This window comes from Grus americana, chromosome 3 (assembly GCF_028858705.1).
Source record: "Grus americana isolate bGruAme1 chromosome 3, bGruAme1.mat, whole genome shotgun sequence".
Lineage (NCBI taxonomy): Eukaryota > Metazoa > Chordata > Aves > Gruiformes > Gruidae > Grus > Grus americana.
The window spans coordinates 26,013,952-26,037,526 of NC_072854.1; the positions used below are offsets into that span (position 1 = coordinate 26,013,952).

Consider the following 23,575-nt stretch of genomic DNA (forward strand, 5'->3'; position numbering starts at 1 on the left):
AGATCTCCTCCATGGAGTTGTACTCAGCTATATATGTAACTTCATCCTGAGAGGTTAGATAAATGATGTTTTGTTTGGTCTTTCTTGTTCTTTTGTGTTTAGATAAAAATTCTCTTCTATAGACTTGAATGATTTGGGCCTTTGTACTTGTCAGACTAAAACCCTACTTGATTTCATTCAGGTTTTTTGCAGAATTTCTGAAGTAATTCAGCATCTTTCTATAGTCTAGTAAACAGATGATATTTGATGTACCATTGCTCACCGTATTTCTTCAGATTTTCACGTTATTTTCATATTTTTATGTCAGCTTATCATTTAAAAGTTAGCTAACATAGAAGAGCAAAGCTGCAGCATTTTAAGGTAGAGTATTACATTTAGACATCTTGTTCATTTTCTTTGGCATTTAAAATAAAATCTCACGACCTCAAATACTTTGACAGAGAGTCCTAACTTGGTATTGCACAACATTAAAAACAGTTTAAGCACAGTGTGCTTTGTGAATTGGATGCAGGCAGCTTGCCAAGGTAGCTATTCTGTAACTACTTGGGTTTAAATTCTGTTATGTTGATTTTAGCAAAGATCATTAAGTAATTGCAAGAATGTGCACTTAATGTTTTTATAAAACAGATTCTTTTAAAGGATGTGCTGAACTCCTGTTGTTTCTGCATGTTTGTCATGCACTGGAGTGTTTCCGAGTAATGGATTATGGACTTTCTTTATTGATTTTAATTAGATGCATACTCACTTTGTACTTAAATCTTCAAGAGTTCACTGGTAGCACGTGGAGTAAGAGGGACTTGCTCTGCAGTTGCACTTCACAGGTTGTTACTGAGCATCTTCGTCACCAAAACTGGCCATGGATTCAAAAAACTCAGCACCAACTAGTCTTAGATACCTAAATTAATTTGCCTAGAGGATTCAGGTGTCTCTGAAGCCTGTTCTCCCTTTTTCTTCCCCACAGTAATAGTTTGGTTAAGGGGAAGATGAGTTGGGCGGGAAAGGAATGACAGTAGGTTTTAGAATATGCTTGGGAATTTGGATCCCCAGGAGTTGTGTTGAGTGGAATGTCCACACTAATACCCTTGCTGACACAACACTAGAATATTTGGCGCTTCATTTGCAGAGTAAACATTTGGAAACATAACATAATTAGCTGTTTGATGTAACAGCTCACAAGCTAAGAAAACACTACCACCATGTTATGCTTCAAAATATTTACACGATCCATATAACATTTTGCATAGACAGTTATCGCTATTGCCGGTAAAGCTTTGAACAATGACTTCAGAAGCAGCGCTAGTAAATAGGCTTTTATCTCTGTGTTCAGACAAGGAGATTATTAGCGAGTATTAAGAAATCAAGATAATGATTTATACTGAAATTTTCAACTATAAGAATGTTAGAGCCATTTAGAAACTAGCATTATTTTACAGTGCTCAGTAGATATTTTCATAATATTAAATCAAAGTATGCTTTGCCCAGCAAGAGGGAGAAATTCAGTACGAAATCAGGACATAATACAGTATCTTTTTTAATTGATTTTGCAAGAAGAAAGATATCAAAAGCAATACCACAATACTTTGGTTTAGAAAAATTTCTACTTCATCTATGAGGAACCACTAATTGCACCAATAGATGGTTCTTTAAAAATGGACTGAAGAGTAAGCCAATGAAAAATAAAACTAGAAAGGAATATTTTCAATTTTATTTTGATACTTCTCTTTGAGAAAGATACACATCTTATAGCAAAATAGTGAAAATTTTTGCATAATATGCTTTTTTTCCTAGAAGCACTTTCAAGTAAGTGTGGAAGAGCTGTGTTCAGATCATGAAAAGGTTTGGGGTTTTTCATTTGTTCTCATTTTGAAAGTCATTGTATGTTAAAATTCTGGAAATAGAATAAAGTTTATACTTTTGAGCCCACTGTATTTGTATGTTCTTAAGTCTGCTCTAGGTGGAAGTGGTCAGCTGAAGCAAACATGGATGTGAAATACTGTTGTTAAGACTTGCGGAGTGCTGTTAAACCTGATGTTCTTGTGTCCTTGACGTACCTTGGCCTGGATGGTTAAGGACAACAGTTGATTTCTGTGACTGTGGATTTGTTAGTAGCCAAGTCAATTGTAATAGGTTGTTTGCAGGGAAACAGATCTCCTCCTTGCTGTTGGTTCTTGGTGCTATATTTTTCCCCTTCTCTGCTTAGTTTTCTGCTGGGATGGTGAGTTGAATCAGCTGGTGGGAGGAGGATGCCAGAGCAATACAAGGTTAGCAGCAGGAACAAGCATGCAGGAAAAAGAGCAGTAGGGGAAACAACTGCAAGGATAAAGTGGAGTGTCCCATTTTCTGTAGCAGCAAGTCATTGCAGTAGGCTGAAGCTGTCTTGAGTCTAAGTGCTTTCCCCCGTCCTTCCCCAAAGTGAGGACCCTCAGAGTAAGCATGTTGGACGTCCCAGAATGTGCAGGGAAAGCAGGGAAAGCTAAAGTCTATAGCAGAAAATAGCAAAACACATTGAAATTTCTGATAACGTGGTAGCTTTGGAGAAATCTAGCATCCTGTTTAAGCAGGTGTAGTTTAAGACAACCACTGTTTTGTTACCATGGGGCAGTATTAGGATTCAGCATGTTGACAAAATTGGTTTGTCCTTTGGAAGTAAAATGCCAGATGAGCATTAGACATGCTTAAAATCATCTGTGCTTATGCCTCACCTACCAAATCTGTTCCAAATACAGAACTTCAGGAGGCCATGTCCTGCGCATTTAGTATTTCTCAGTTAATTTGCTTGCTCTTTTTTTTTTTTTGACTCAGTTGGACAAACATAAACAGCAAAGTGAAGTGCTGTTTCATCGCTTATGAGCCACATTAAAACCATCACTGCTTCTACACCAGGAGCTGTAAAAAGAACTCTTCTGTTGAGCAGCCTTTTTGTCATTAATATCCTTTAGGATTTCTGTTTCATCTTCTAGATGTGCTCAGTAGAGCATATGCAGTGTACACACATGCACGCTCTCTCTCTCAACTGAGAACTGAGATTAAAAATAAGCCTTTTGTGATTTTGAGTGAGGGTGCTGAAGTTCCTTGGCATGATGTTCCTTTTGTGAATGTATTCTAGTTTACTTTCAAACACTGCAATTATTATTGTTATTTCCCCCCCCTCTAGGACTTGCTGTATTAAAGCATGTGCTAACGCCACGCGTGAAGGCAACTCACGTAGCCATTGACACAATGAAAGACTATCTGGATGCAGTGTATGATGTGACTGTAGCTTATGAAGGTACTGTGGACCACAAAGGGCAAAGAAAGCTGGCACCATCTATGACAGGTGAGTTGATGTATATTAGACATGCTACAGCTATATACTTGTTAATATACAGAATCAACTTCAAGTGCTTTGTAATGCTCTGAAGATAATCTCTACAGTGCTTCAACCATCTTACCACACCTTGGTAGGGCATTGTTCATCAGTGACTAGGCTTTACAGTAGGTACCTGTGACATTCCTGCCTTCCGTTTTCCATACAGAGAATATTTCTGTAGTCAAATTCTGCATACGAGGGCTCTTTGGAGTTAAAGTGAACTTGGGGCCATAGGCAGCAGGTGCCATTTACCTTCATGTTTCTTCTAACACTGGGATTTGGCTTCATCATAAATTCTCTCTTTCCCTCTGCTGTGCTACATATGTGTACATGTGATGTAATTGCTGATGTATGTATTTTAAAGGGAAAATGTGTAGTAATAGTATTTTACTGGCAGTTTTAAAAATTGCTACACATAGTAACCCTACAAACACATAACAGCATTTTATGCAAGTGGGGTTTACTTGCTGTAGTATTTTAAACCACCTACAACACTTGAAGAGAATGGGGTAAATTTGTTGCATGTTCCTTGAGTAATCTAACCAAACAATAAGTTCTGAGGTTTCTGCTGGGGAAAGCTCTGGGACAGAGAGCTTCAGGGTTTGCTGGTTTTTGATTGTGCTTTGATGTGAATTTGTTTTTTTATTATTATTAAAAGTAATTCATTTACCTGTACCATCAATGGAGGGCCAGACATCATCTTTCTTTCCAGTTGTAGTTGATGTGTTAGCCATATCTGTGCACAACTGTCTGTTGCTAGCTGGCTTAAAGAGGTACTTTTGAGTCTTTTGCACTGCTGATACCAAGAGGAGAAAAAAGCCACAGTAGTTCCACAGAGCTGTTCAAACTTTTGGGCAAGGGATCAGTATTGGCTGAGGGACCTGCAGAGAACTTCTTATCTAACTCTCTGCTCCTTGGCTGGACCAGTGTCACTGTGGCACTGGGACTTGTTCCTTCTGCTGCCAAAAATAGTTCATAGTGTGGCTGTCTCCATGTCACTTCATTATTGGGTGTAAGACCTTGAGGTGGTGTGAAATTCTCATCAACTCCTTGCAGGTGCTAGTTGCTTAGAAGTTCTGGAATTGTCTAATTTTTACATTTTTACCCTGTTTAAAATTCTTCTGGATAGGTGAACAACAAAATCGTTAACACTCTGTATTAACACTTGTGTTGTACTGTAAAGTCTTAGGATGGTTTTATTTTATGTACGTTTTGTTCCCAACAGGCATTTTTGTGGCTAAATATCCAAAATGCTTTTTATGGTTTAACTTTTTATTTATAATTTTATAAAAAAAAAATTTATTTTGAACTTGATTTTATGATTTAAAGTTTTGATTTTTTTTTTTAAAATACCTTATGACCCTCTTACAGAGTCCCTTGAGGACTGGCAGCCTCCCTCTTGTTCTGTCACCCAACCCTTTTCAAGACCCCTTCAAAACAAATAGGGTTGTTTCACCTTCCCTGCAGCATATCTTGTTTCATGACTTAATTATTAGGCAGTTTCAGCCATTCTCATGCTGGACTTCTTACTGCCTGATGGTTAATTAAACTATTAAAATGTCATTACCTAATGATAAGATGGCAAATGTTCAAATTCCTTACAAGACCTCTTCACCTATTGAACCTTCTGGTTTGCATGAAGCATGATATAATTATGGAGAGGGATCCAACAAACTGAATTTCCCTTTTGGCTGTTTCTTTTGTCCCGTGTCAAGTGGTAATCAGATGGTTTGGGGTGGCTACTCTACATCCAGCCTTTTGGAGACCCCACAGCAGGCGATTGAGGCGTATCAGCCCCCCGTACTGTTAGGACTGGGGTAATTACTGTCTCAGCCTTGGGAAGAAATAAAGACAGTAACACAGAACTAAGTGCAGCCAACCAGTTGTTACCCATTACAGGGTAGATAAATGAAATATCCATCCAGGGCATTCCACGCTCTTGTAGCAGTCACATGTATTCCATATAATACAAATTATGTAGACTAAAGACACTTTATATAAATTACAGTGTGGAACATAGTTGTCATTCTTTTAGGCCCTCCAGACACAAAGTGGAAGAAAAACAATTTCTGTTCTAAGAGGTCAGGATAATTTCACCATTTGTTATGCAGAAGTCCAACAATTGGTCTGTTCAGGAATATAATATAACAAGAATTGAATTACACATTGTTATGCATTTGAGATTTTTTTTTTAGCATATTTGCTCTTTTACAGTACTAAAATGAGTTATGTCACTTTTATGTGTGCGTTTCATATGAACATTTCATATTTATGTTAGTGCTGAATGAGAATTTTGTTTTTCATTCTCATCGGAATAAAATGGCAGTGCAATCCTGGTAATTTTTAAAAGATAAGGTTGACATGTCTTTTTCAATCTAGCAACTCTGATTGAAATTTATTGCATGGAAAACAAACTTCTGATAAACACAACTTTACTTGAGGACTGTATTTCCCATAGTATGACATTTCCCATGTGAATGAAATCTGAATTCCACACAGATATAATGTGTTTCTTGAAATGCATTTTACTTTCAGTTCTATAAATCGCAATTCCTCAGAAAAGCCTGTGCCACTTCTGGCAAACCCCATACTTACTCAGGGATACGGTCAGCTCTTGACTGCTGTCTCCAGTAGTAAACAGAGCAGGTTAAAAGGAACATTTTAGCGACTGTGAGTAGCACTACCACGCTTTATCTGAGAAATTGTGTTAGTAAACTGCAAATGGGAAGAAAAAATTCTGAAGAAAAAATGAATTGCATTTTAGATTTTGTAAATATGGAACTCTTAGTGTAAATTGCCTTTCTTAGCAAAATTGGATTTTTTTTTCCAGTCCAGCAGGCTTAAATATCATAATGTTGACCTGCTCAACAGGATTAAAACAAAACATCATATACTAGCAACTGGAAAATAGACATTCCTCATCCTTTCTGCATTAGTGCTTTGAGAAGAACAGTGAATGCCAGGCACACCTGATAACATAGTACCTTTTTAGAGCAGGCAAATTACTATAGTACACCCTTTCAAATGTGTTGAACTTCTTGTCACTATTTATGCATTTTAATGTTTTGTTGGCACTTTCCAGCTGTTAGTTGTTTGGTTTAGAAGACATCGAATTTGATTAGTCTTCGACGGGGACTAAGATTAGATTAGCTTTAGACAGGGATATTTCTTTCCGCTGTTGCTTCACGTCCAGTTGTGACAAATGGATGCAATTTTTTTCCTGCCATTTATTCGTTATTCGTTCCTTTTCATTCCAACAAGTTTGGATCTCAGTACATTTCCAGTGGAAGCTTCTCCTGCACACGGCAGCCTTTCCAAAGAACAGTGATTTCCTGCAGATTTCTCCCGTCTCACTACTGAAGCTGGTTTGTCCAGATCCTTAATGACAGAACGTGATGATCCTGCTTAGGGAGGACCATGCTGCTAGACATTATTTGTGGTCATTAGAACAAGATGCAAATAATCATATGGGCACTGCGGCACAGCTGAAGTGCATCTCAGGTACTGAATTCTGGAAGAACTATTTAGAAGGGAAAAGGAGGAGGAGAAACACTTGTGCTGGATTTGTTGATATTGTTTTACTACACTGTCATTAAGTAAAAAGTAGAAATAAGCTTGGGAAGAAAGAATGAGAACCTGGTTTTCCCCCTTCTGAATGAATGTCCTAAGTGTTCACATCCAGCTTTGCCTGGTGTTAAGGGGCAGGTCTCATGGGACGTGGGAACTGTTGTCATTCTTGCACCTGAAAGAGAATTATGTACACATCTACATCTTTATTATTCTGCCTGAAGGCTTTAACATAACCAGATGGTATTTATCTGGCCATTGTAGATGAAAGAGTGTGTGAAATAGCAGCATGTGACAATGATAAACACTGAATAAAAATAGCAAGTACATGTAGACTCTATCTTAAAGTCAGAGGAATTCCTGAGAATTATTGACTCTGCTGTATATCAGTTCCAGAACAAATACTTTGAAAGCATGTGTATGTGCGCATTTCTGAAAATCAGCACATCACTTTGATCGGTATAACTTGAGGGGGTCAGACTGGCCTAACTTCCCTAGGGGAAATTACACTTTTCCAAATGTTTGTACTTTTGTTAGGACCCAGTTAGACAGTGAAGTACAGAACAATAGAAAATAAACTGAATCAATAGAAGACAGTCTTTGTCTGGACTGTGGTCCAAATTTGATCACATCCATTGTCTTTCAAGGTCCAAAAATGATACCAAGTGCATGGTTATAGATACGTTGAAAGAATTAAAAAACTAAGTTAATAAACTGATAAACAGTAACTGGAATGTAAAATAGTCCAAAGTAAGATTTCTAGTGATGAAATGACTCATAATCTGTTCAGATCTCTGATGGCTGTCATGTTCTTATTGCATGAAAGAATATTGAAAAGTAAGTGGCAATTAATTTTAGAGCAACCAAAGAAAGGATATAAATTAGAACTGCAGCTGGACAGCAGCATTGGTGAAACTTGCATCAAGTGCGGGATGGCATTTTAACATGTACAGTCAATCTCACATCAAGAACTTACCATTCTGCATCTGTTCAAGCAAAATTTAAGTAACTGCCTTTCATATTTCAAAATGTAAATTTTCTATTGAAATATTATGGGGAATTTTGATAACACTAGTTGGCAACATAGTTCTGTGATATTCTATCATACATTTTTTTTCCTTTAAAGGAAATATTGGTTTTATTTTGTGTAAAACATTAAAATACAATTTTTTTAATAACATGACTTTGCCAGGTACCACACAGTAAGTAAACTATCAATCAGTTTTAAACCTAATGCATTTTCACTTGCCCTTCATAGGACTAGATCTGTCATTTTAGAACCCCTGAAATTTCCAATTAAAAGTAGTTTGAGTAACATGAAAGCTTAGCTCTTAGTTTGTGGATGACTTATTTGAAATGGCACTTTGAACACAGATGTGGACATATGCATCAGTATTCTGCACATAAGGATGGTCTACGTAAACACAAAGTATTTTCACACTGTAACAATTAAACATTTTACTTCTGCTCAGAAATAATGACATTTCACTGAAGAGCAGCATCAGTTAATGGGAATGTATGCAGGCCTTGCTGTAGTTCTTCAGAGATCTCCAAAAATTGGAGAAAATAAAGGTCAGTCTGAGCATGAGTAGCTCCTCCGATTCTTTACCTATATCAAAACAAGGACATAAAGATGACTGTAGTTGGAGTCCCTGTAGCCCGGTTTCTTGTCTCCAACAACAACCGAACTTGGATGCCTAAGGAGTGTAAGAATAAAGCCAGCGTAAATGATTCTGCCTTTTCCCAAATCAAGAGCACCTCTGGGCGCTGCGGCGGTGTGTTAGTAACACCCCCTCAGTGGGGGTAATAACCCCCTTCAGCATCCCTTCGAGACCGGAGTGTGCATTCCTCTGATTGTAAACTAGGACCTTGTGTATCTCAGTTATTCTCAAGCAGCTCATACTGAAAGAAGGTATCTGTAGCTTCCCTTTGGGAATTTGGGATTAGAAGGCATGTGGTCATCAGAAAACCTCTGCTACACAAAGAGGATTTTGAAAGCATTTACACTAGGCTTGAATAAAACTACCCTGCACTCTGGGCCTCATGCACATGTGAGAGGAAGCGTTCAGCTCCCCAGGCAGCATTTATGTACAACAGCTCGAGGAACTCCTGATTTTTATGCAAAAGTGTATCTAAACCCTGAGGATAACAAAAAACAACTTTAATTTCTTCACACTGTCAGGTTTGGCCAGAAATATGTTGCTGCTTTGAGAGCCTGTGTTTATTTTTGCTGGTTTTGTGCTTCAGAGTCTTTTTCTTCTACTCTGTTTGTGGTACTGTTCTCTGTTTATCAAAACAGACTGTCTGAAGGAAAGGCAAAAACATCAATACTAGCAGTACTGGCATAGTTCCTAACAGATCCTGTTTATTTGCTAGAGAGAGCATTGTTTTCAACTTGTGCTATCCGTGTATCTTTTCTTGCCTTTTTTTTTTTTTTTAATTGCATAGTTCAACTTTTTTTTGTCCACTTCTGAAACTTTAAAAATATTCCAAGGGAGACACAGATACCTCCTAAATTTGCTCCTTTTCAGTTACCAGCAGTAGGAGACCCTTTAGATGTAATCCACAGACCTAACCTGATCCAGGTTCTGTTGCTGGGTAGCCTATTGATCAAAACTGTTTATGCTTTTGTAGGAAACCTCCTGCTAACTTGGCCACCATAAAATATTCACAGATTGTTACAGAGCAGTACAAAGGCCAGAATGCATCTGTTAGATTAAAGCCACTTGAAGATTGTTTCAGTGAACTACAGTGTGCAAGTACTATGGGTCTTCATCATATACCATCTTGTTTCGGCAAGACAGCTTACACTCTGCTGCTTCCCACTGCTAATAACAGTATAGAAAAATAGATGTACTATTTTCTAATAATAATTTTAAAAGACTATTTAGATCTGGGCATCTTTAGGAAGGTACAGATATGTGATTATTTACCCTTGAATTTTCAGGATTTGTTGAGCTATAGTTCTTACCTGCCATCTTCAGGATTTATTTTATTTTTTTTAAGCTGTCATGTGCTTCCCTCCACTTCTCTTCTCCAAACTGAGAATTTGGCCTTTTTAATCTCTCCTTGTTTGTAATACACATGCTTTTTCTCCTTAAGTATTTTAGCTAGCCTTTTCTGTGGCCTTCTCTGAGTCCATTACATTGTCTTGAGATACAGAGACCAGAACTGCACACGGTATTTAAAATGTAGATTCACAATCTTTTATATATCTGCGAAGTGATTCACTTCGCCCTGCTCTCAGTGTCCTTGCTGATGCTGCCCGGTATTTGGGGGGATTTGGGGCTGCTGCTGCACAATTGAGAGGATAGTTTCAGAGAAGGGTCAGCAACTCTCAAATTGTAACCACCAATTCCAAGTTATCATGTAATCGGGGTTTCCATTGGTTTTTTCCCATGTTTGTTTATAGTGAAGCTCAGCTGCCACATTTTCACCCTGTTTGCTCAGCTTTGGGGTCCTTTTGGAGTTCAGCCAGTGTTTGACTACCCAAAGATCTTCTGAAAAAGATGTGAAAAACTGGAGGGTTCACTGTTTGCTCCCTTCTTCAGCTCATTGGTCATGACACAGAATAAAACCAGTCCTAGCTTCAATCCCTGGAGGACCCCAATTGCTGGGTCTTTTCCATCCTGAAAAGCGACCATTAAGTCCTTCCATTTGCTTCCTTTCCTTTAAGCAGCTTTCGGCCTATAAAACATCATTTCCTCTAATCCCGTGGCAGCTTAATTTCTTTAATAGCCTTCAGCATGGAACCCTGTCAGAGGCTTTATGAAAATTCAAATCTGTCATGTCCAGTGAATCCCCTTTATCCGCCTGCTCCTTGACACTGTTGTAGAAATCCAGCAAATTGGTGAGACAGGATTTCCCTTTACAGAATCCATGCCAACTCTTTTCCAACAGAATGCGATTATCTCTGTGCTTAGTGATCTTATTATAGACCCTGTTATCTTACCCAGGGATGTAAGACTCTCTGGTTTGTATTTCCCAGCATCATCTCTAAAGCCCTCGATTGTACAAGGGAAACTCCCCATTTTTCTGGCACAATGGCTGTTTGTGATGATAGGTTACACATCTTTGTTTTTAAATTCCACATTTGAGAGCTTTTGGATGAATGCTGTCTGGTTTGTGGTGACTTCCTGACATCTAACTTGTTTATTTAGTCTAATACTTTCTGTCTGTTTACTTATTGATCTAGTTCCTTTGAGCAATCTGGTACAAAGAATGCAAAGGGTGCAGGAATCAAACATTTTCAGCAAGAAAGAATAATGCAAACAAATATTTGAGCTTCTCTTGCATGGGCGTATACTTTACAATGAGTGCTGCCCTTCACACCTTTATCATCCAGCGGTCCCACCAGTGCCTTAGCTGGTTTACTGCTTTTAATATATTAAAAAAAAAAATTGTTAGAGCATTTTTCAAATTCCTTTTTAGTCTTCTTAATTTTATGTTTACATTTGGCATGAGCGGTTTTGTGACTTTTCCTTATTTGGACAAGCTTTCCGTTTCTCAAAGAAGAGAAGGTAGGAATGTAGTGGTAGCCTCCTTAATTTTCCCTTTAAGCCACACAGGTGGGTTTCAGACTCACCCAGACTTTTTCTTTTGCAGTGTTACACATCTTTTATGTGGGTTTCGAATACAAGTTTTTTCTGGGGTTTGATATTTAGGGGTTTTTTAACAGCATCCAGGATGCCTCCTTTTGGACTGTTTCTTTTAGGTTGTTTTGACACTTTGCCTTCCCCCCCCCCATTACATAGTTCCTTTAATTGTGCATTTGTGTGCTGTAGACTCTTTCTCTACAATGCTGACGTTAATTGTATTGTGGTTGCAGAGCACTTCTCACTGACACTGCACCGCTCAAGACTGTACCAGGAATGCCATCTTTTCTTGTGGCTTTTGCAACTAGTTGTTCCGGGAAACAATCTTTATTTTTCCTCTTGTTGTTTTTGGTGGGGTTTTTTTCTCCCTCTACACCTCATCGTGCTGGAAGCACTGATGCAGTTCAATAAAGATAGCTGGAATTTCACACTCCTTCTACCAGTCCTGAACTTGCAGCTCTCAGTCTGGCTTCACAGTTTCTGATCGCTATTCTCAAACTTAACAGGAAGTCATTTAATAGATATATGTAGTGTATTAACATCAGCATTGTAGAGAAAGAGTCTACATTTCCATCCAAAAGGATTTCGTTGTGCTTCTGTCTCCTTGTACTATTTTTATGCTGTTATACTTCATATAATCCTATACACACACTGCCATTCCCTCACCTGTGCATCCTATTCTGTCATTCCTGTAAATCTGATAGTCTGGTAACGTACATGCTTTTGAGGTCACAGGGTTACCTGCCTTACTGGGGTAATCTCTTGGTACCAAGAATTCTTGTTCTCCTGTTTAGGCTTCTCATGTTGGTATAGAGGCGCTTCTGAATTTTGCCCTTACGTTGAATTTTAGCCACATCCACCTCATATGCTATATCCATCTGAACAGGTTGCTTTTCCTGACCTTTCACTTTCCCCAACTCCTAGTTGAAATGCTCTAAGACGCTTTCAGTTTTCACTGCCAGCACCTTAATAATGATTCGGGTGCATCCCATTTCTCATGTCTTGGAGAGCTCCTCAGGTGCCGACTCCCTATGCCGTGTCCCTCGTGGATGTGTGCAGGCTCGGATCTCCCCGTGCATCTTGCGCAGAGGATTGGCGTTATTTCTGGGAGTGCTATTCCTCACATCCCAGGCTTCTCTCCTGGCTGCAAGCTTCAGGCTGGCCTGCAGAACATCCCCTCCACACCGGTGCTGCCTGCTTCTCCACTGCTCGCCAGGCTAACCCATCTAAACAACCTTCCCTGTACCCTGGATGTTTGCTTTCCCGGCCAGTGCCGCGTTGCTATACCACTGCTTTATTTTGTTAGAGCAAGCCGTGAAATAGTTTCCTGTCAGCTCAACTGGAGGTGACGGAAAGCGTGAAGCTGGGAAACAACGCAGCACTTAAATTTATGTTTGTTTTGCCAATTGATTGTTAATTTGGTGTACAAAGCAAATGAAAGTGGAGAGATGGGATTTCTTTCGTTGAGGAGGAGATAATGTACGAACTACCTTAGTAGCTGAACACTTAAGTCTAAGCTAATGAAAATTTTAAAAGTGAAGAAAGCATCTACTGCTCAGAAAGGAATGTCTTTGCTGGTGTGGTTTTGCCTGTAAAACTATATGCACCACAACACTCGATGTTCTGTTACTGAAGAGACGTATTCTTACACGTTAGAAATAACTAGTTATTTAGAATAAACATGCGTTATTCAGATTTCAGTTTCCTGTGATATCACTTTCAACTTAAACTTTACTGAAATCTGTTAAAATAGGAGAGAATTGGGGTCTCTAAGTGGACACGACTATGTCAGGCTTCAGTTTGTCCTTTTGTAATTTGAAGGACTTTGGCAATAATTACGTTGCAGTAAAAGAGCCGATGTAGGAGGTTGAAATCTGAGCTACTTTATTTTTGTCATATTTAAAGTGCATATAAAAATAGACTTCATTAGTAATTGAAAACCGGAATATCTGTTTAAGTGTAACACCACTGTCACAACTTTCTTAAGGGGCAAGGCAAATAATTTGAAGTGGTGGAATGAACTTCTGTGGTAGCATTAAGGGGGAGGTGGTCTTGAAACCATTTGTATGTCCCTTCTTAGTTTCAGGTATGTTTATGCTTTGGAGCTTCTCTCCTTCCCTCACTTTACCTGTTAATGCTGATAATTCAAACCAGAATTGATTGGTTTTTGAAGGTGAGGAGTTGAAAACTGGTTGAATTTTGTAGAAGTCCCAGCAAGCAAAACACCACGCACAAAACTGTTAAAATCTTTGTGTACCTGATTCCTTTCATGGAGGCTGTTGCATTCCACTCATTCATCCTAATTCTGCACTGAATCCTTCAGTCCTGTGTTGGTGTGAATCCTGTCCCACAGAAGGAGGGCCACAATGTCACTGTTTACGAACAAAAATGCTCGATCCACCTTGTTATTTTCAATTGCTTCTTCCTGCTGTGGTTGGTCAGTAGAAGCATTATAAACATTCTGCACTTGGATCTGTTATTTAGCTAGATAGAAAGTTTTATTAGGTAATTATCTCCCACATGAAAGTCAGTCTGCTTGGCTTCCTCACAAGTTGTTAGTTTTCATTTAATGCTCAGTTCCTGACTGACTAATGTTGCCCCCAATATTGTGTTTGATTACAATGCAGGATTTGCACTTAGATTCTGTCTTTTGAAAGAAAGTTCAGGCTTGCTTGTTCTTGCTGTTAGTTATAACAAATTCTGGCAAGTTTAGGGATCTGAAAAGCCTGTCAGACGTTGGCCTTAAGGGCTAGTGTCCCTGAAGTTGGATGTAATTTGCAGATAATAAATTGCTTCAGTAAGATTTTATTTCTTAGCTTAATTACATAAGTCTTTTGGGAGTTAAGCTAATGTGAAATTAAGGGTCATGGGACCACCACAAACCTTTAGAGGTTGTGGTGATAAAATACAGCTGTTTCTCCTTAAAAACAACCTCTCAATATGTTGTTCTTATCCACTGCTCATCTTAGTGATTGCAGTGACATTGTGTGTCTAAAAAACCCAAAAAAACCAAAAACATTGGATTAGTTGCATTAAACCCTGACATGAATTGGATAATTAAAGACCAGTCTGATTCCCTGACTAGCTTGATTGCATACGTTACAACGTCATCTGTAGATGTCCTGGATGCCCAGGCTTTGTTTAAAATGGCCTCGAATCGCTGGGCGGGAATCATGATCCTCTCTAGGGGAGCACCTGCAGTTGGAGATCAGACAGACTTCAACTAAGACTCTACTAAGTCTCAGACTGCAAGGGAGGTAAGGCTGTGGAGAAGAGCATTGGGATTTACAAAGGTGGGAAGTTAAGATGAAGTTTTAGCATCTTCACATACGGGGATGACTCAGTGTAGACTGGTTGAAGATGACCTGTGTGGGAAGCAGTAAGAATCAACTTGCATTGGAATTTGCGCTAAGGTGGAAAACCAGCAGCAACGCTTAGATATTTGTGGAAGGTTTTTTGCTTTCTAAGTAGATTTGTAGAGTTGCTACATTTTGGCTTTGGTGGGGGAAGGTGTTTCTTTTGAAATATGTCTTATTCCTGTTTTTTTAACTAGAGCTTATTATCGATAATGTACTCTGTTGCTGTCTTTAAATGACCAAATATAATTTTTTTTTTAAGCATTAGTTTTAAAAATACCATATAGCTATTAATAATACTGTTTCATCTAATCATAGAATCATAGAGTGGTTTGGGTTGGAAGGGACCTCAGAGATCACCTAGTTCCAACCCCCCTGCCATGGGCAGGGACACCCTCCACTAGACCACGTTGCCCAAAGCCCCATCCAACCTGGCCTTGAACACTTCCAGGGAGGGGACATCCACAACCTCTCTGGGCAACCTGTTCCAGTGCCTCACCACTCTTAACAGTGAAGAATTTCTTTCTAACATCTAATCTAAGTCTACCCTCCTTCAGTTTAAAGCCACTACCCCTTGTCCTGTCAGTCCCTCATAAACAGTCCCTCACCACCTTTCCTGTAGGCTCCCTTCAGGTACTGGTAAGCTGCAGTTAGATCTCCCCGGGGCCTTCTCTTCTCCAGGCTGAACAATCCCAACTCTCTCAGCCTGTCCTCATAGGAGAGGTGCTCCAGCCCTCTGATCAACTTCATGGCCCTGCTCTGGACTCACTCCAACACCTCCATATCCTCCTTCTTATGTTGGGGTCCCCAGAGCTGGATGCAGTACTCCAGGTGGGGTCTCATGAGAGCAGAGTAGAGGGGCAGCATCACCTCCCTCGAACTTAGAATTTTGCTTTGGTTTATAATTTTCCTTAATAATTTATAACTGAAATTATAAATAACATAAGGAAAGAGTTGTTTGTTCCTATACAGAATAACCCACGTGCTACGAAGCAAAAGAAACATAGACTGTACAATGCACAGAATGTTTCAACTATCTTTTAAAGCCAGATCTTCATCCCTGGCTGAATATGCATAGCATAGATGCTTCTCACAGGAGTCTAGTACAAAAAAGAACCGTATCATCTGACTTCCAGGCATTTGTTTTCTAGATACAGTTTTGCATATTTTTAGAATGTTCCACTTAGGTAATGCCACTCAGAGGATTTGTACATCAGTGAACATTATAAGCATTTAAGACATGGATTATACATCTGTCGTTTTAAAATAATAATAATATGCTTTTAGATGCTCATGTAGTGTATGACCCTTTGTATAGTGGCCTGGATAGTACCCTCAGAGAAACAGATCTGCAAAATCCTTCCTTACCATTAAAAACAAGAGGAAAGACGTGCTTTCAGATACACAAGCACTGATTTCTTCATGGCTAGTGAAAATGCTGCACATAAACCTGAAGGCAGTATCGATACCTACCATCCTTCTGGACCTCCAAATACTTAACTTGCCTGCCATCTAATAGCTGTAGCTAGGAGACAGTTTTACCAGAAACTTTTTAGTGACAGTTGTGTTTGCTACTCCGTGGCCAGGAGGTGGACTTGTTTCTGGTTAGAGCCCTCCACCAGTTCTTCAGGTGATGGTGCATGGACTGTGTTGCTCTCATTACGCAATGGTGCAGTTCAAAACTGCACACAGCACCTTACAAATTTCTGCATCAAAATGCCTTAGGACTTTACTGATCTCTTTATCTCTTCTCCTTCCCTCTTCCTCTACAAGCACAAAAACACATTTGCATGGACAGGCTTTTAAATTCCTTTAAGACAATTGCTAGTATATGATAAGGAGTGCTTTCACAACAACATCCTTAAAAATAAATAATCCTGTAAAGAAGAAAAATAAATAGGGGGCTAACTGCTTTGGCAGACAGTAATAAAGATGTACATGCAGTGACAATTATTTTGCACAGTCATTCCTCAAGATATCCCTAACACTTATGGGTCAAAGTCTTCTATACATCTGCACTGTTGTCCAAAAAACGTCAACAACCTAAAGGGACCACCCAGTCTGTGTTACGTTTGTTGCCTGTCTGTACTGTAGGAAGGCATTTCTGGTCCCTTTCAAAATACGAAGATTTTCCAAATTTCTAAGGACTTTCCTCCTCACATCGTGCATCTCTTTGTACAGGAATGCTGTGATTACTACAGTACCCCTTGCTACTGATAAATACAAATAATTATTAATACACAAATACCGGTGCGTTTTTATCCCATGTGCAGCATTTTTACCACTTGTTAGTTGTAAGAAATCCCACAAAGCTATTTGAGTAATGGAGTTTTGTTTGTAACTGGCTTAATGCTTGCTTGCTAGATTTTTCTAGGGACAAATTGAGGAAATGGGGGAGGGGGGTTGCAGTAGGGCTGTCTTTAGCTTTGTAAGACAAGAAAAATGAAGGGATGCAAAATGGAAAGCAGCATTTTGTTCTGAGTCTTTTGCCCTATCGTACTTTTTAATTATAGGTTATTACCTAAAGTGAAGCCCACTTCCTTCTGGAGATGCTTTGGGAAATCACTATAATTCTGATTTTGTCATCCAGGAGCAAACAAAATTTAGATTTCAAAAAGGACAAGCAAAGAGGATTGCTAACTTTAATCAAAATTGCAGAGCGGATAACGTTACAACATCCAAGTTACTGCATCCCACACTACAGAATGAGTAGATTGTTGCTGAGGTAGAAGTGTTAACATTTTCAAGCACGACATTTTACAGTGAGCAGGGTGCATTTTAGGACAGTTTTTCCATGCTGCACGTGATAGTGGGCTACCATTTCAAAAGTGTGTAGGCCAGATGGCTTTTAAGTTCAGTGAAATGCTCAGGATCCAAACATAAAGAGGGGAGGCTTTTGAAAGCTGACGTTAGACTTCCAAGGCATTTACAGCTACAAGGTCAGATGTTCAGTGTATTTTAGACAAATAAATGCCCTACAATGTTTTTGTAACTCAGTCCTGTTGGTTTGCTCTCTTTTTAGAGTTTCTTTGCAAGGAATGCCCAAGAGTTCATATTTTCATTGATCGAATTGAACTGAAGGACATTCCAGAAGAGCAGATGTATATGAGAAGGTGGCTTCACGAACGCTTTGAAATAAAGGATAAGTGAGTAACAACGTGTTACTTTCTGTTTAAAGAAGCTGTCGTCTTTTGTATGAACAGATATACCCATGATTTCTGTGTTATCAGCAGTGCAAGCTGTAGGGCTCTCTGAAGAGAGGTGGTGTTAGTACTCCTGTGCATATTCTGTATAATACCCTTGCGGTTAAAGCTTTTGCTAAGGAGGTTGGGATTCCTGGGTTTTAGACCTTCCTTAGACTGAAGAGCTGTGAATCCATGTTTGAGGCAAGACTCATGTTCATCTGAATACTCTCCGTTTATCTTCTTGAAGCTGAGTCATGCACAGCCAGGAATGTAAAATGCCCGAGGTAAGCAAGCAAGCAAGCAAAAGGAGCTTGATTCTAGGCTTGTAGTTAGGGTTAGAAAGGGGCAGGTCTTGATCTAATCTCTTCTGCCAAAATTGTTTATGCATATTCCATCAAACAGTGACTGGATAAAACCACAAGTAACCCTGAGATCCCTACCTTCATTGGGGAAATTAGGCGAAGAAGTTTTAGCTGTCCATCTTTGAATCATGGCAGAACTAGAGTCCCTGGCTCCCTCCAACGTTTCCAGCATAAGGTCACTCGTGAGCACATGGAACAGTGCATAAGGTCCTGGGAGGACCTTGTGCCTAAATGTGAGATTTAAGTATTGATTGGGAGATGATGGTTTAATTTGTCATGTCTGAAGTCCAACTGAAGGGAGCTAAACCTGCTTACTTTCTAAATCCCAGAATACATTTGTGAGAGTTAGAAATTTCTCTGGTTCTTCAGGTATGTTCTACTTTAAAATTGTTCTGCCAGTCTCACGCTCCATGGAAGTAAAAAACAGGTTAATTTGTCCTGTGATTTTTGAATCTGTGTAAAAGTTAACATGCCTGTCTGTAAACATGGCACTATTACCAAAGTGCCTTAGAAGTTTAGGATCACTAAGTTATTTTTCTTTTCTTCACTTTTTAGAGGCAAGAAAGTCTGAATTTCATTTTATAGACAAGTAACTGATAGATAAAATAAAGGCCATCCAGTGGCTCACAAGTAGTCTTCTGGTAAAGACCAGCAAAAGTGAACATCTATGTGATCATCTATGTCTCGTTGTAGACTCCTGTTGACTGGACCGTCTTTCCTGGGACCTAAGCACTCTGTCAGGCGAATTTAGGGATGCTTAAAACAAAACCCCAGAATTTTTGAATCAATTTATTACTGGTTTTCAAAAATAGAAGAAAAAAATTACTACTAAACCTATGGTGTAGCGTTTTACTCTTGCATGTTTGTTGTTAGTTTCATGATAACTCCCCCCACCTTCAGTGTTCAGTGATTAACTGTGTGCTATTTTGTCCTACGATATTGCCCAGCACTCTGGACTTTTTTGCTAAATGCTGAATGAAAAGGATTCTTTTCCACTTTCATATTCTGTGTTAAAATTGGTTCCTCTGGAAAATCTGCTTTTATTGCTCACAAGGGTTCAGGTTGAGTACTCTGACGTCCAACATTACTTTGACTGTATCATATTAAGGCATACTGGTTGCTTAAACTTATTACAATTGAGCTGCTACATATTGTTAAATCATTTGTAGAATAATGTGTGATTAGAAGCAGTTATTGGATGAAAGTAAGTTGCTTTAAACTTCTTACGCTAATGCGCAACTTTGACCGTCTCCTTTCATCTGCTTCTAGGTTACTAATAGAGTTTTACGACGCGAAGGATTCTAAAAGAAGAAATAAGTTCCCTGGAAAAAGTGTTCATTCCAAACTGAGCCTCAAGAAAACTTTGCCATCTTTGCTGTTTTTAGGTGGCCTGACTGCTAGTATGCTTCTGACAGAATCTGGAAGGAAACTTTATGTAAAAACATGGATATACGGGACTTTAATTGGCTGCCTGTGGGTTAGCATTAAACCATAAGCAGGTGTTAGTCTCCAATCAGTGAAATGTGCAGTCTTTTCTTGCACATTGCACCAAACTTTTTCCTGACTTTATAGTAAAAAAAAAAAAAAAGTGTAAATAAAGCCTTATTGATCAAACATTGGAAATAATAGAGTTTGTGACTTAAGCCTCTGTGTGGTTGGTCTGGGGAAAATAAATGTAGATTTTCAAATTTGCTACTGATTTTTGCTGGAATAGTGACAGATAAAGTGACTCATGATAAATTGCTTTCCCCCTGAACTAACATCCATCTCTATCTGCAGATTTGATGAAGTATGAGTTATGGATAAGTGGTGTCTTAAATGGACCTATGAATGTATTTACAGAGATTAATTTAGGGTATATATTTATTCTTCTGATATTCATGTGGACTTTTCGTTACTCTTCGGTGCATTGCAGCAGTTCAGCTGCATCTTTCCCAGCTGTATCACAACTAAAATCAAAACTTTTTTCCTTTTTTTTTTAATTTTGCTTTTCAGTTTTACTTAAATATCGTGTTCTTTAAAAGGGACTATGTAAGCTGGCAAATCATGAGATGTTACCTGAAGCAGAACAAAATGTTTCTGAGAACTACTGTTCATGGGGAAGAAGCTGTTTATCTAGTGCATGATTTTTTTATTATATTGCAGTATTAGCTGATTATTTTACATACGCAAAACATTCAGTTTTACTGAGGAAACAGCTTATTTTGCACACCCTGTATTTGTGCATAAGAGGAATGTATGCAGTATAATGAAACGTTAAGTTTTTGTTTCTGGCTTAACCAGACCGTAGCCTACCTTGTGTCTGTGTTACCCCTAGCACCTCGGGAGTTTCAGCTGAGCTCACAGACCTTTCGTGTGTACGTGCCATAAGCAGAAGTTTCCTGTTACCTCACAGCTTTCTGGAAGCAAAGTCTGTTGTTTGGGTAATGCAGAGAATTACTGTAACTTCAGGAGAGTAAGGGAATGGTGACGAGGAACCTTCAGGTGTTCCTGCTAAATCTGAAGCATGTGCCTTTTCCTACTAATCTGATTTAGCCTGAAGTTTCGTAATCTGGCAGTCATCTCTGTGCTGTAATATCACACTAGAGTCTCAAATCATTCTAGGCGGTGCAGGCTGCAGTTGGATTGAAGTTACGGGGTTGATGTATACAACTTGCACAATAGACGAGCAGTGAAAGAAATGCATATCCTATCGGTATTTCACCTGCTTGAAAATATACTCTAAAAAGCAAAATCAACAAACCCTTGCTACCGGAAAGTCTGCGATTCCCTTGACTGGTATTTTTGTTGGGAAAATGCCATTTCCTGATATCAAGGGAATAGTCTGTACGTACAGCGATGGGGTAGGAAAGAGGATGTATTTTATCTTCTTCCATTAGGGAATCAGACTCCCTGTATCAAAATGAAAGAACTAGAGAATATTTTTATATCACACTTGCAAGCTTTAAATGTGCATCTCTTTAGCTTCAGTACGATTTGTCTTGCATTAGAGTCCGTCTTGAGTTAAATGTCTCTTAAAATTGTAACTCAGTTTTTCAGATTCTACCATTGCCATTTAATTGAAGATACTGCTTTTACTCTGTGGGTTTTGTTGGGTTTTTTTACAGTATTTTATAGAGTAATTACAGTTCCACCTTAAAATCATTCGGTACAACTTTCAGTTTGCAGTTCTGTGTCCTTCCATAATGGATTTTGTCACTGGAGTTATTTATATCAGTGATTGATTCAGGATATGTTGATGAACCATTTTAAAAACAATGACTGGGAACAATGTTGAAAAACAGTATTGTTATGAGGCTGTGAAACCAGGAAAAAAAAAAAAAAAGCTATTTTATGTAACAGCCAAATGTGCTCACATGTAGTTCTTCCTATTCTCAGCTGTTTCCAGTGGGTATAACCAGAAGGCAGTGTTCCTATGTTAGTGTGATTTTTCAATCTTGGAATGAAATTTTACTCTGACATGACTAAATTTCTTTAACAGCTAAGAATAACATTTAATTATACATCAAAAATGAATGCAAACTGCTTAATTCATTTGTAGACAGATAACTGCTATTTTGGAGAGCCTAATTACCACAAAATACTGGATCTCTCTTGCTGTTTAAGTACCAGGGATATAATTGACGCAGTGTAACAAACAAACAGGCTGTTTATTTTGAACCTTATTCTCTATGTTAATCTTAATTTTTTTTTTTTGCCATTAATTTATAAAGTTTTGAAACTGTAATTTGCTGATGTATTTGGCGTTGGGAGTATCACATGCTAAATATGCACTGATATTAACTTGAAATATTTCTTCATTAAAATAAGAAGAGCCAATGCTCATTCAACTTTTCTGTCCTGTCTACTTGTTCAGTTTTTTCTGCACTTTTATGTTTGTAACTCGGTTAACAAGAACTGCTTGCAAAAAGGCTTACCAAAAGTGTGGGTTTAAGTCCTTGACAGAAGGATTTGTGTGAGAAGCAGTCAGTGAAAAGAAAACAACTTTGTCTTTTTTTTTTTTCCCCGTGCAGCTAAAAAATGTGTTAGAATCAGTTTGTGCTTGTTCCAATGCAACACACTGCCAGATCAGTCGGATTGCAATAGCTTTTCACCCGCAAACTCCTGCACCGCTGGTTGCTTGTTAATAATTTTAATTAATGTGCAGTAACACAGTGCTGGCCAGGAGTCGATACGCCTTGCGCAGACATCAGTGGCAGAGAGCGTGGGCGCACGCAGAGGTATTGCAAAGAAACACATGAAATATATCTCGATAGCAAATGCCACCTAAGTTTGTGACATGTTAAATCTCAGAGGAACCTGTATGCTCAAAAACTTGTTTTTCCAGCTCCATCTGTGCATCTGAGAAAAACAATTTACCTCTTCACAAGTACTGCTCTGTTCATATGCATAAACTATATGTAAACCTTTTATAGTTGGCAGCGCCACTGCTACATGCTAGTTTCACAATATTAGTGGGTTTACTTCTGTGAAGGAATTGGGCTAGTGAGGAAGCATTATCTTAAATCATGGAGAACACAAAAGTCAAGTGAGACACAAAATTGAAGCACTGAGTGATGCTACAGTGAAGAAATGACGGAGTAGGAGACATGAGGGCCTCCAGCTTGCTCCGCTCTTTTGCTAACTCCTAACTCCACTGAAGCATTTTCTTAGTGTAATACTTGGGCTTTCTCCCTTCAGTAGAACATAGCATACCTGTAAAATTGGAGTTTAGTGCTCAAAAATTGGCCCGATTACTTTGGCATTTTAGAGTGCATAGAATACATATATATATTCACTTTGCCGGGGGAGAGAGGTAACTCTGTTAGGTTTGGATAATGAAGGGGACCAGGGTTGGGATTTTTGGCTCGGTGGTGTTAAAAATGAAGAAAGAGGCTTCTCCCCCCACCATCACCTCCAAATAAAAAACACACTTGATGGCAGAAATTTCACCCACACCCAGAAAGGCAATGGAAAACCAGTTCATAGGTTCAAGATCTCAGCACCTGCTTTTAAAAAAGCTTTTCCTTTATAAATATGGAAACCACAGCTTGGTCCTAACCTGCAGTTCTAGGTCACTTTTTAGCAGACAGAGCTGGAAGTGAACACGATGGGGTGTCTCTTGTCCTCATTTTCATGTTCTTGCCTGTCTCATCAGTTTGGAGCTCTGTGGTCCCAAGTG

General features: G+C 38.8%; 1 protein-coding gene across 1 annotated transcript in view; it reads left to right on the forward strand.

Annotated features, from left to right (window-relative positions):
• Positions 1 to 22,246, forward strand: part of AGPAT5 (1-acylglycerol-3-phosphate O-acyltransferase 5) — a 61,142-nt gene extending 38,896 nt beyond the window's left edge. Inside the window, exons 6-8 of the mRNA XM_054819997.1 lie at positions 3,155 to 3,316; positions 17,890 to 18,013; positions 19,684 to 22,246. Of these exons, the coding sequence (XP_054675972.1) occupies positions 3,155 to 3,316; positions 17,890 to 18,013; positions 19,684 to 19,909 (512 nt within the window). The 3' untranslated portion in view covers positions 19,910 to 22,246. The remainder of the gene's footprint in view (positions 1 to 3,154; positions 3,317 to 17,889; positions 18,014 to 19,683) is intronic.
• Positions 22,247 to 23,575: the final 1,329 nt, after the last annotated feature.